The sequence below is a fragment of the Astyanax mexicanus genome, chromosome 12 (genome assembly GCF_023375975.1).
Source record: "Astyanax mexicanus isolate ESR-SI-001 chromosome 12, AstMex3_surface, whole genome shotgun sequence".
Lineage (NCBI taxonomy): Eukaryota > Metazoa > Chordata > Actinopteri > Characiformes > Acestrorhamphidae > Astyanax > Astyanax mexicanus.
This window is the reverse complement of record NC_064419.1, coordinates 39,063,258-39,077,480: the sequence shown is the minus strand read 5'-3', so window position 1 is coordinate 39,077,480 and position 14,223 is coordinate 39,063,258. Positions and strand designations below refer to the sequence as shown.

General features: G+C 39.0%; 1 protein-coding gene across 3 annotated transcripts in view; it reads left to right on the top strand.

The window, feature by feature from the left end:
- dock8 (dedicator of cytokinesis 8) overlaps positions 1-14,223 on the top strand; it is a 103,525-nt gene that overhangs the window by 69,195 nt on the left and 20,107 nt on the right. For all 3 annotated transcript variants that reach the window (XM_022671085.2, XM_007231854.4, XM_007231856.4), the window contains 8 exons: positions 1,382-1,508; positions 1,796-1,883; positions 3,148-3,244; positions 5,245-5,379; positions 5,513-5,665; positions 10,586-10,744; positions 12,842-12,942; positions 13,345-13,537. In XM_022671085.2, coding sequence (XP_022526806.2) covers positions 1,382-1,508; positions 1,796-1,883; positions 3,148-3,244; positions 5,245-5,379; positions 5,513-5,665; positions 10,586-10,744; positions 12,842-12,942; positions 13,345-13,537 — 1,053 coding nt within the window. The remainder of the gene's footprint in view (positions 1-1,381; positions 1,509-1,795; positions 1,884-3,147; positions 3,245-5,244; positions 5,380-5,512; positions 5,666-10,585; positions 10,745-12,841; positions 12,943-13,344; positions 13,538-14,223) is intronic.

Below are 14,223 nucleotides of genomic sequence, written 5' to 3'. Positions count from 1 at the left end.
ATACCCAGGCAGGGAGACGAGGAGGCGGACACAAGTGCAGGTAGGGTGAAAATAAATAATAATTTAATAAATAAATAACAAGAAAACAAGGAACAAGGAACATGAAACAAAGATACACAAATAACCAATAACAAATCAAAGAACCTAAACTAAACTAAACTAAACTAGAGATAATAAATAAACAAACAGGGAATATATATACAAGGAATAAACTAGGAATCAACACAAGCAGGGTATATACAGGGAGCTAGGGAACAAGAAATAAAACAAGAAACTAGAAATAAACAAGGAAATAAACTATAAACAAGAAAACAAGAAATAAACAAGGAACCAAGGCTAAGAGAGAACAAGGAAACACTGAGAAAAGCTATTAAACACTGAGAGAGACAAACGACAGGTGAAGGTGCAAAGACCGACGGAGACAAAGTGTCAGAGGAGGGCTATTTAAAGAAACAGGAAACACACTATAATTAGAAACACCTGGGGAAGGGGCGGAGCAACAAATGAGAAACAGGTGGAAAAGTACTGAGACGGGAGACACAGGGGAGCACAGGTCACGTGGGGAAGACACACAGACACAAGACGAGACCAGGATGTGACATCGATCATGACACTTTACCTCAGGGGATGGTTTGGGAATACCCACACCTGTATCAGTTTTGAGTTGTTTTCTTGTGAATAAGATTGAACAATGGTTAGTGTGCTCGTAGCAAAGAGAGGCCTGGTAATTGATGCCGTATGGATGGGACAAATAGCGCAGAGGGTAGTACTGTTTGTGATTGGCTAGACTGGCTAGAATTGTCAAACAGACAAGCAACATTAGCAAAAATCAGAACATCTGCATTAATTCCAGATAACGCTTTCTGCAGGTCAGTGCAGAATTTACTTTTGAGCCTTCATGTGTTCCATATTACTAGGCATTGTCCCGTAACTTTTGGCATGTCGGTGTATTGTGTTTATGGTTTGATTAACTGCAGACACAGTTTTTACTACTTTTTTTAAAAAGGTGATCCAATAACTATAGGCTATTATATAGTATCTATTACCCATCATCCTGTTGTTCTATCATTTGAAGCTTGTGTCTATATACTACTGTGTAGATACAGTACTTCCTACAATCCTCCAATTAATAATTCTGAATCACAATTAAGCATTTAGGTGAAATCTTTTATATTTTTATGATGCACTCTCCATTGTGTATATACAGTCACTAATCTCACTGTAGATCAAATGTGTACGTGTATAAATGTACGTGTCTTTAATTTTAGTTTTCCTGTTTGTGAATGTGCGTGCATGCTTGAATGGGTGTGGACATGCATGTGAACATCTGCCTTTCTCCATATGTGTATGTACATCTGTGTGTGTCTGTGTGTGTGTCTAGGGGAAACAGAGCTCAGATAAGGTGAGCACGCAGGCCCTGCAGAAGTCACAGCAGGCTAAAGCCCGTCTGGAGGAGGCGCTGCTGGGAGGCATGGGGGCCCGAGGAGAGATGATGAAGAGGGTGGGAGGTGAGCGCTCTTCTTCTTCCACAGCCTCAGACCCGCCAGACAGAAAAATCACCATGCACTTAGCCCTCGGGCAGACGTAATGAATAATGTAGAGGCCCGTGGATACTGAAGCAGCTATAAAAATGATTGCTTTGCAAGACATCCGCATGTGGGAGTATTGTATTGTCTACGAGAAGTCAGACCATTTTCCTCTTTGATGGAGTGTTGACTTCCTCGAATTGAGTTGTTTTATGAAACCGTGTCATCTCTTTTTCTCAATCTCGTCCTCTGGTTTTCTCTTGTCGTAGGTAATGACCGGACTATGGGTCAGAGAGAGAATCTGCGCTGGAGGAAAGACCTCACACAGTGGCGCCAGACCAACGACAGGCAGGACAAGTGAGTGCAGACAACATGAGCTCATTTCACTGTATTTATGAGGAACAGTAGCATTCCATCCAGCTCTCAGGCTGTACACCAAATAACACCAAACTACACCGGAGCTATTTGTTTATGCAGTACTTTTTGTCATAGCTCTGTAATGCAAAACTCTGTACTAAAAAGTGACAAACAGTTTAAGACATAAATCACATTAAAGTATAACTAAAACTAGACATAAAAATACACTTATTGTCAAAAAAATGGTTGCAAGATTTTGTAATGGGGTGGATTGTAGATACCAGTCCAATAGGTGGCACAGCGGATAACACCACTACCTGTTAGAAAGCTATTACATCATGTAGGGGACTGGGTTTCAAATCCAGGTCTGGGTAAAAATTCTGCACTGCACCAATAAGAGTCCTTGGGCAAGACTCCTAACACTACAATGTCCTAACTCTGTAATGTAAGTACCCTGTAAGTCCCTCTGGATAAGAGTGTCACACATGTTCATTTAGAAAAGGTAGAGCCACGGCACGGATTGCAGGTCCTTGTTAACATAACATTGGGCTATCAAAGTTCCTGTAATGAAGACAAAAGGTAGTCTGGCATTGTAAAAAATCGTTCCCTACGCCAGGAAAAGAGCCTTCTAGACATGTGAAGGCACTGGCCATGGTGGGTTCACACGCTCAATCATTAACCGTCTTTATCGAAAAAGCGAAGCGAGGCTCGTTACTGAAGATGACAGTCACGCAGTGACAGTCTGGCATGACTACCTTCCAAATGTAACGCTTTCAGACCTGAATTATCTCTAGTTATGGAAAAAAAAATGTAAGAAAGCTGTTTTCTGTCTGTAATGCATAGAAAAGAAGACTCTAATTTTTTTCCCATTGCAGGAAAAAGCAGGAAAAAAAACATGATTAAAAAGGTGTTTTATATCACATTAAATTAGCATTAAATTTAGCTGTTACTAGTACTACTGTTCAAGTGCAGTAGATGGGGCCTAGCTACTGTTTGATTTGTTTATCACCTAGTTCATCAGCTGATTCATGGGTTATTCTGATAGAGAACAGCTCTCAAATAGAGTTATGGGCAACAAAACATTTACAAAATGCATGATTGCATTGTAATGTATGCAGGGTCTTAAAGGGTTAATTTCATCTGGATGCAATTATTTTTCAGCGATGAAAAAAATAAGAAATATAAGATAACTGTTTACAAATCAACTGTACACATACAGCCCACAGCATCTCTGAATTATTTCTTTATGATGTGTTTTTTGTAGATCTAAAGCTGAGCTGGATCAGGAAGCCATAATCAGTGGAAATCTGGCCACGGAGGCCAACCTCATAGTCCTGGACCTGCTGGAGGTCATTGTGCAGGTAATAAAGGAGAATGTGGTTAATTTAATTCCACCTTTCTTGTTCATATTGTTCATATTTAGCAACATTATGCCCCCATTGATGACACACAGTAATTTATATTTAAACACAGTGGGGATACGAGTTGGAATAAAACGGATATTGCAATATTTTCATTGTTCTGCAATATATTAAGCGATAAAAACAACAATTTTCCTCCGATTTCCTCAGAAGTCAGTAATCCAACATGTCCTGATTATACATAATACACACTGTCTATCCAGAACTACAGTAAAATAAATAATATTGGGAAAATGTAATCTGCTTCTGGTAGAATTTTTGATTTATATCAAGCAAAAACGTTGTGTGAGTTTAAGAAATCTAAAAGAACCAACCTATTTCTAATTTTCTTATAACCTTCCTGTAACCTTCCGCTTTCTTGAAGACACCGATTCATTTTGTGTCCAGACAGTTTAGTCATTTGCTTAGAGGAGGCTGTGTTTGATGAGTGTTAGTATAAGGTTTGAAGAGTTAGAGGATTTATAAAGCTTGTAAATCCGATTCAGCCGACAGTTCCTGATTACAATTGATGACATGCCTCAGGTCTGATACTCACTGTCTTTGAGGCTTTGGGGAACAAAAATGGGGTGCTCAAATGTGTGGATGGTTCCCGTGAGAGTTCACAAAAACTACAAGAACCAGTTACTGGTCAGAGTTAAACATGATGGGCCTTATTTAAGGTTTTGTTACAACATGAGAAAACTTTTAAGTAAAGTATTAGTAAATCTGTCTTTCCCCAAAACCTTTCACCAGATTCACAAACGCTATATACATTATAAGTAGCACTTTTGTTTGTTAAAGAATACCAATGGTCCGCAAATTGAGTGAGCGTGCATGTTCCTTTGCATTTTCTTCATTACCTTACTGTGCATTACACATGCCCACCATATAAAGAGAAATCACAGACAAAAGCCTCAGATCTCTATAAAAAGTATAAAAAATGCCATTCATAATAAAATTAAATGCCTTTTTACGTGCCTCCTAAGATCCGAAATTTTCCTTGGTGTGCCTTTTTAAGTTATTCTAGCTATTTGTGATTACCAGGACCTAACAATTATGAAAACCTAAACTTTTTCTTTGTACTAGAAATCAGTAAACAGTAGTTTATTTTAACATTTAAAAATTAACCTTGCAATTTGGGATCAGAAGGACCCAATTAGTCCAAAAACTAAATTTTCACTTTTTAAAGCATGCAAGTAAACTAGAACTAGAATTTTAAAACATAAAATTGGATGAGAATTTTTACTTGGTTCATGTTTCTGTCGGCACTGGCTGTAGAAACATTTGACTGGGATTCCCGCCATAATTTTTTAAGAAGTTGTTTTAAGGTTAATATAATCTGAGGTCATTTTTATGACTCATAATTACAAAAGGTAAAAAACAAACAAAAAAAAAAAACGACTCACCATAAAAGTCACTAAGAAACTCTTACAATAATTACATTAATTTGCCTCCCCAGGTTAAACTAATCCCGTCCAAAAAGGGCTAAAGACCTGTAGTCTTTGACAAAAAAATCACTGAAGGCAAAATATATTCAGAAATTGCAAAGTGTTTGTTTTTATGGAATTTTCACACCATTTCCATGGTGTGGATCAGTTGATGAGTTTGTTTATTTGGAGTGTTTTCTCTGTCTGTTTAGTTTGGTTTCACACGGGTATAAACCTAGAAGCACCAATAAACCACGCAGGCATGTTGTCTCCTGTGATTGGTCAGAGCTGTCTTGCATGGGAGCAAGAAAGTAAATATTGCGAGCCTGACCTACAGCTTGACCCACTTTTTTCACATTTCCTGTTTTATGTTAAAAAAAATAGATTATAATACTTTTCTAAATGAGCTAATCAAATTTGAGCTGGTCAGTCAGGAATTTGTTTTTAAATGAAGATGATTTGAGGTAAATTTCCTGTATTCTAGTAGTAATACGAGTATAAATGTGTGTGTCTCTGTGTGCGTGTGTTTTACAGGCCGTGCCACTGTCTGACTGTAAGGATAATGCAGTTGGTGGAGTTCTGAGGGTTCTCCTTCACTCTTTAATATGTAACCAGAGCACCACTTACCTGTCTCACTGCTTCAGCACCATCCGGGCGCTCATCGTGAAGGTAGGGATCCAAGTTACAGGCTAATTCAGGTTGTGGAGCGGCAGTGTGGAGATGCTGGTCCTGCTTGAACGTTATTGGTCTAGTTTGTAGGATGAGCTGTGGTGATGTAACTGTCTGTTGTGATGTGTTGTAGTATGGGGACGTTCTGTTTGAGGAGGAGGCTGAACAGTGCGCTGATCTCTGCCAGAAAGTGCTCCACTACTGCAACAGCTGTGTGGACGGCAACCGCAGCCAAGCCTGCGCTACTCTCTACCTCATCATGAGATACAGCTATAGCTCAGCCAGCGTAAGACACACACAAACACACACATATCTTGTGAAACCTTTCTTATAATACCTTAGATTTTCAATGTTTTAGGCGGACTATGTAGACAATAATATGATTATTATGGTAAAAAAGAAAGCAGCTCCATGAGAACTTTTGAGAACTCAAGAGATTTAAGCTCTCAGATATTTTTTTTTCTAAGGTCTCAGTTGTTAGCAGATACAAATTCTTTACAAAGCTTTACAAGGAATTACAAATATGAAAGAACTGTTTGGAAAAAATCCACCATATGAGGAAACTGATTTAAAGCTCCATTGAGGATTGAGATTTTGTGCTCGTGGGCTCCCCCTACAGTTGCAGAGTGTAATAAATCTTTCAGACGGATTTGTTTCTCTTTCTCGTTTTCTGGCTTTCACAGACATACTCTCTTTGAAAAGAAGTCTCATAGTCTCTTTCCAGCTTCTGCCAGAGTGTCTGTATGTTAGTTTGTAAAGAATGAACCAGTAGTCCTTGTAGAACTTTTAGAACTAAAGGTTCTAAAAAGGAAAGCAGGAAAGCAGGTCGCAGGGCTGACAGACACACTAAAACACACACACACACACACACACACAAACACACACACACTTCATAACTCAACTAATCACACACAAACACACACGAAAAGCCCCTGCCAGGAATTTCCAAACTTATGTCATGTCCTGCCGAGCATTTATCTCTGAGGTTCCTCAAAATTGAAAGATGGTGGACTTTCCACAGATATCTTCATCACTAGAAGCAGCACAGCACATTCCTCACATTACTGTCCATTTTCTTTTATATGCATCTGCCCTACCAAACAAAATACTACAATCAGACAAGACAAAGAACAGATTTGGATCTGTTGCTTTCCTGAATAAACTCTGCCTCGGCACCGGACAAATAATAATAAATAAACTAGGCTTATAATTGTAATCATTTATGTTTTTCATTATTATATCCACAACTTTCTGGTCTGCTGCTGCTGCTCAGCAACACTGATGATGTGCTTTGAAATTCTCTGATGTGACAGTGGTCAAACCGAGTGTGTTGGTTGCTTCGGCTTCTAATTGGGGCTTCAAAGGAGCTGCCGCGCCAGCATTGCCTAAAAGCATTTGCATCCAGTTTCTTTTGCTCAGTAGTGTCACACCTTGCATATTCCATTAATGATGCAGTGTTTGGGAATGTCTGGATATCTGTGTGTGCCTGAGTTCGGTCTCTGCTGAGTGTGTGTTGTGTTGTGTTGTGTGTGTCGTGAGTGGATGCAATTTTTCCGCTTTTTTATATTGTTCCCCCCCCCATTCACACACACAAACACACTCACACACACATACAAACAAACACACTCACTCACAAACACACACACACACATACACACACACACACACTTACTCACTCACACACACATCAGCCCAGCCCACCAGATGGCCGTGTTGTTTGCTTTCTCATTCATCTTTAATGGGGAAAGGATGGATTTCTCCCGCTGTCTGTTTGCCTGATTGTTTGGTTTGCTCTGGCAGTCATCTCCATTGTCATTAGTATAACCTTTGAATGAGTCACGTCGATTTCCTTTCCATGAGGCCTGCCTTGTTTTTTCCTCTCCCCGCAGTTTTTTTATGTCCTCCCAATTCCATTCTTCCACGCTAAGCAGCGTGCTAAAGCCTCAGAATCGGGTTTTGAGGCCGACGACGGAAAAATCACCTCTCGGATATCGACGCCGCGCCATTCCTCACGACGAAAGCTTCCCCAACATGAGAGACGACGGCGTCTTGAGACGCCTCGCACATACGGTCAATTTAACATAATGGTGCCATCGAAATGATCCATTGGCAATTATGTCCGAGTTAATGGGGGGATCATTTTGCAGCTTCCTGATGCTAAGCAAGACGGATGGCGCATTTGCAGCCCTTGGCTGGGTCTGTCCCAGAATCAATGAGCTGAGGCCGTGACAGCGATGGCCAAATGCTCCTGGCAACGTGCCATGTTTCATTCTCGGCCCTATCACCTGCCAAATGGCATCAAACGACCCCAGAGGCCAACCCAGATAGGAACCTTTGGTCCCTAGACTAAGATACAGGATGCTTTCCTTTAATCAGACTTTCAGAGCATGTGGCTTTGAGGGAAGCTATTTGTAATTTGGATAATAATAATATTAAACTAACAAAGAGAGGATCATGCTGCTTTAGGGTTATAAATAATTATACCACAGTAAGTTCCTGAGAGACAGGGGAGCTGCTGCATCCTATAGGCACAGTGAAGAAGCCATGTCTCCAATAGGCGACGCAGTCCCACAAATAAATAAGCCCAGCGATTCGAAAATATGCATTATTACACACATTATCAGCCACCAATATCAGGTTAAGTGTTATTATTAAAATAAAAGCTTAAGTGTATGTATTTTCCAGTTAATATAAGGTATTTTAAGCTAAATGTGGCCAAAAACAGGGGACCCTTGTAATCATGCAGGTCTCTAAAAAATATTTTCTTTCAGAGGCTAACCCATATAGGAACCTTTGGTCCCTAGTCTAAAATACAGGATGCTTTCCTTTAATCAGACTTTCAGGGCATGTTGCTTTAAGAGAAGCTATTTATAATTTGGATAAGATTAATCATAAACTAACAAAGAGATGATCATGCTGCTTTAGGGTTATAAATAACTATACCACAGTTAGTTCTGACCCTGCAATGTCATTGGCAGAGAGACATTCTATGAGTGTCATTATCAGCCAGTAATGCACTGCAACCAAAGCTCTCAATGTGTTACTCTGCCAAGTACAGGTAACCTAGAATGATGCAGTGCTTACAAACCAAATACAAACCAAATGCGATGTCATTATACACCACTGGGAGCCAATGAATCCCATAGACACAGTGAAGAAATGCCATGTCTCCAATAGGCGGCACAGGTGCGGTCCACACAAATAAATAAATAAGCCCAGCGATTCGAAAATATACTATATATTTATATATATATATATATATATATATATATATATATATATATATATATATATATATATATATATATATATATTTTTTTTTTTAAGGCCAGAGAAAATCATGTTGCTTTAGGGTTCTAAATAATTATACCACATTTAGTTCCAACCCTGCAATGTGATTGGCCACTGGGAGGCGCTGTAGTAAACAAAACTTTAATTCTTAAAAAAAAAACATTTTCTTTTAAAATCAAACGAGCGCTGGACTTTAATCTACACAGATTTCTCTCTTGGAAATCGTTTACTTGAATGAGTAAAGCGCTTTCGTTTATTTACAGTACGCTTAGATTTCCACTATTTTTACTGAAATGGCTAAAAATAGAGACCACCACGCTAACCTAAGAACAGTGGAACTATTTTAACTGGTGGAGTGTTTATAACCAATCAGATTGTATTTTCTCATCCTTTTTAACTCAAAATCTTTCAATAAACATCGATAAGGGTACTGTGGTATGACCGCAATAATACACTCAAGGTTCGTCCTATAACATGTAATATTGGCACTGCTGTGCTGATCTATGGAACAGATTGTATATTCCTCGTCCTCTTTAACTCAAAATCTTGATAATGGAACTGTGGTATAATCGCAATAATACACTCGAGGTTGGCCATATAACGTGTAATATTGGAACTGTTATAGCTCTCCCTCTCGTGTATTATTGCTTAAATACATACTTGAACTTCTACTGACTGGGTCTCACATTGACTGGACCCTTTAAAAAATATATTGGGCCCCTCATATAGATGCTGACATTGTTGACTTGAGGGCAGCTATTTTCAGTTCACTATCAAAAGCTATCATAAAAGAGCATCATGCTGCTCTACAGGTACAAATAATCACATCACACCAGGGCTAACCAGGGGCAACTGACAGGGTCTTACGTTGACTGGACCCCTTAAAAAACTTTATTGGGCCCCTCATATAGATGCTGACACTGTTGTACAACAATGACTCATAGAAAGATCCAATTTCCTAACAACATACTTCGCCGCTTAACTTCCATCAACACTGCACACACAGAGACACAGGCCTGTGCCTGTTTATCCCATCCTTATTTATAGAGAGCCTCATCCAGGGTATTCTTTTTCAAACAGATCCTTCACATCCTGCAATATGATCTATTGTCACTGTCTAATGAAAAACATGTATCTTCAAAATAGTGATAGTACAGGAGAAGGCACATATCGTTCGCTGTCCAATAAAAACACTTATCTCCAAAACAGCAACTTTTATAGGAGAGAAAAAAAAACCTTAGAAACTTTCAAGGGAGGTCAATGTAAAAAGAGTTTATTTCAGGTAATTTTAAAGAGTTTCTATTGGTCCGTTCATTAAGAAATTTTGGCACAGTGTAAGGGAGGGTTTGTCTGTTCAAATTATGTAGTAAACTAAAAATCGATGAAAATGGAGATAAGTGTTTTTCATAGGATAGCGACGATATGCTCTAAAGTTTGAAAGGAAGTCAATGTAAGAGTTTATTTCAAGTGATTTTAGAGCATTTTATATTCAATGATTTCTCTAGAATTATTAAACCAGTGTATGGAGCAGCTACAGGGTTTAAACAATGGAGAATTTGACATATATTTTTTATATTATTAAATCAATACATTATAAATTAAAATAAATATATTATTCCACTTGTACTTCATCAAACTATGTTACATCAGTATACACACAGCAAGGGTTCCCAGAAATGCTGAATGATCAGTGTGGTCATACTGGTTGCCTCACTTGTTTTTAATGAGTTAATCTGGTCAACCAGCTTTTAATCTCCTTGACCAGATTATTGGACCCCTCATAAAGACATATACAAACAATAAACAAATAAAAAAATATTAAATGTGCAGAATGTGTGATGGTATTCATGACAGTTTACTTTATATTCTGTATGTGATGCTTACTGTCTTTTTTATCGTTTTGTTCCCTGGTCAGAATTTCTCCAGAGTGAAAATGCAGGTGACCATGTCACTGGCGTCTCTTGTCGGTAAATCCTCAGATGTACATGAGGAGTACCTGCGGCGCTCCTTCCGGACCATTTTAGCTTACGCAGAGGAAGACACCGAGATGCAGTCCACACAGCTCCCATCACAGGTAATACCCTGAAGCTAAACCAATACAGCACAGCACTGTGTATTTAACATCTAATGCTATTCATAAGCCTCAAATCAGACAAAATCCTCCCAGTCTAGACTTATCAGTCAATCAATAGCCCAGCAGCAATGCAGCCAGTGAAATTACGGGCTTACCATTTGCTTAAAAGCTATACCATAAGAATGACCATGAGAATTCACTGTCAGGGTTTGATTGTTTTGCAGAATTAATCATAAACCATGTAATATACAGCTCTGGAAAAAATGAAGAGTTTCTAAATCAGTTTCTCTAATTTTTCTATTTATAGGTATACGTTTGATTAAAATTAACATTATTGTTTTATTCTATAAACTACAGGCAACATTTCTCCCAAATTCCACATAAAAATATTGTAATTTAGAGCATTTATTTGTAGAAAATGAGAAATGGCTGAAATAACAAAAAAGATGCAGAACTTTCAGACCTCAAATAATGCAAAGAAAACAAGTTCATATTCATTAAGTTTTAAGAGTTCAGGAATCCATATTTGGTGGAATAACCCTGTTTTTTTAATCACAGTTTTCGTTCATCTTGGCATGTTCTCCTCCACCAGTCTTACACACTGCTTTTGGATAACTTAATGCCACTCCGCAGTTCAGCTTGGTTTGATGGCTTGTGATCATCAATCTTCCTCTTGATTATATTCCAGAGGTTTTCAATTTGGTCAAATCAAAGAAACTCATCATTTTTCAGTGGCCTCAATTTTTTTTCAGAGCTGTATATTAAAATAGTTTCAGCTTCTAAAACAAATCCTAGTTCCATTTTTGCAACCTGATTGCCTGAGGAAGGTTTAGTGGGAAATATTCAATACATATAGTTGAATTCTGTATTATAATTATAATTATAATTTTTGATAATATTTGTTGTACTGTATGAGTACAGCATAATACAAATAAATGTAATTAACTTGCAGTTAACTTTTTGCCGGTGGAACAATAGTAAAATAAACGTATAGTTCTAAAAATATCATTAATAAATTTAGCATTTTAAACCCTCTCCTAAGCAAGTCATAGGCATAATCAAACTTAAGCTAATTTATGTAACTGTCTACTCTAAACTGAAATACTTCTAGTCATAGCACAGGAACTAGCATTGTGTCCCATTACGTTTGCCATGTTCCATGAAAGCAGCACTGAATTGCAGGATATGCCTGTGATTAGGCCTGTCACAATAACTACATTATCGACTTATCCTTCAATAAATGAACATGACCTCAATCATTTTAATAATCGTGATAACTTCCATTGTGTTTGTACTGACATATATTGTGACTGAGGGCATGGCCATCGTAGTGTGGAAGCACTCAAAACGTACCTTTATTAGGCAAAATGCCCTCCATTAGTTCCCAGAACAAACTTACAGAAATATAGTAACGGCTCAGTGCAGCTCTAGTCACTTAATTTTAGTGTCTCTTAGATTCATGTTGCCTCAGCCTTCCTCTCATCCATCAGCCTATCTCTCGAGTGGTGGCTGAGGCAGGGTCTTTATGCCAATCCAACGCGAGCCAGCTGGGACAGACCCATGGTTCCCTATATAACCTACTATAACCTACTTTGGTTCAAGCTGGGAAATTTTTGGGTTTCATAATTAGGTGCGTGAACGGGAATGAAAAGTTTTTTTGTCTTTAAAAGGGTGTAATTCCTTTGTTATGATATTAAGTTATCGTTAGTGCCATTTAATGGTCTTAAAATGTCAACAATATAGTTTATCGCAATCATTTCTCAAAAAATTGTTATTGTGACAGGCCTACGTGTGGTGTCTTCTACACTGACTCTGGATGTAATTCTATTTATGGCAGAGTTGTTAGTCTGTTTGTGTGGACAATTCCTGACAGATTCTGCAAGTCACGATCATTTCCACCCACTGCACTGTCCAATGTGGGTGGTATTGGCTTCTATGATGTTTACCATCTGTGATACTGTGGATTGAGAAAAAAAAATATGTTTGCATAACTCCCCATTCACCTTGCAGCCACTATCAGACAATGTTTAAACTTTGTGTTCAGATTCTGTTCCCTGTTCAAGGCTTATATTTTTTTCTGTTGCATCTTTCTCTCAGGTGGATGAGCTTTTAAGGAATCTGAACAGCATCCTCTCTGATACAGTGAAGATGAAGGAGTTTCAGGAAGATCCTGAGATGCTTATGGACCTTATGTACAGGTAGGACTTACTTACTATACAGCACATTCATGCACACACAAATTCTCACTCATTCACAGCTACTGCCGTAAACTCCCCCTAGACTAGAGTTAGTCTCTGTCCCCTGCCTCTGGGCTACTAATGCTGTGGTTTCCTCCTCTGCTTCCCATTTGCCTGTGGTTTCTGCTGTTTGTCTACTGTTTTTGGACTTACCATGGAAACCATGTGGCTGCGTTTTAGCCTTGTGATCCGGCCCACAGTCTGCAGAGGCTGCATGTAAATCTGCGAGAGCACACGTGCCCTTGATTTCAGGATGTTGAAATTGGGATTTTGGGGGCTAATTGCTGTATCACAGTGAGCCGAACCCCACATTTACATGTGTGTGTATGTACGTGTGTGTGTATGTGTGTATGTGTGTGGCAGGATTGCCAAGGGCTACCAGACATCGCCCGATCTGCGGCTGACCTGGCTCCAGAACATGGCGGAGAAGCATAACGGCAAAAACTGCTTCACAGAGTCTGCCATGTGCCTGGTGCACGCCGCCGCCCTGGTGGCCGAATACCTCAGCATGCTGGAGGACCACAAGTACCTGCCTGTGGGCAGCGTCACATTCCAAGTGAGTGATGAATGCAGTTGAAAAGTACAGGTGCTGTGCCAAAATATGCTGAAAATAGGATATCAGATAGCTGGAACATGGAAACAAGTACTCCCAGTGACTCATTCAGTGACTCACAGCTACGGTCAGGACATTTTTTAGACTCAGAAACAATAATAAACAGACAGCTTCATACTGCAGTACTAAAAGTACATAAAACCAGGGGTTGTGTAAGTAGGTAGTGAGGTAGTTAGGTGTGTAGGTAGGTAGGTAAGTAAGTAGGTAGGAAAAGTAGGTAGCTAGGTAGGTGTGTAGGTAGGCAGTTGGCAAGTAAGTAGGTAGTTAGGTAAGCAGTTAGATTGGTAGATAAGTAGGTAGGTAGGTAGTTAAGTAGGTAGGTGGGTAAGTAGGTAGGTTTATGTGTAGGTAGGCAGAATGGTTGGTAGGTAGGTAAGTAGGTAGGTAGGTAGGTAGGTAGGTAAATAGGTAGGTAGGTAGGTCAATAGGTAGATAAGTAGGTAGTTACGTAGGTATGTAGGTATATCAATAGGTAGATAAGTAGGTAGGTAGGTAGGTAGATAAGTAGGTAGGTAGTTTAGTAGGTAGGTAGATAGGTAGATAAGTAGGTTGTTTGATAGGTATGTAGGTATGTCAATAGGTAGAAAAGTAGGTGGTTAGGTAAGTAAGTAAATAGATAGGTAGATAGA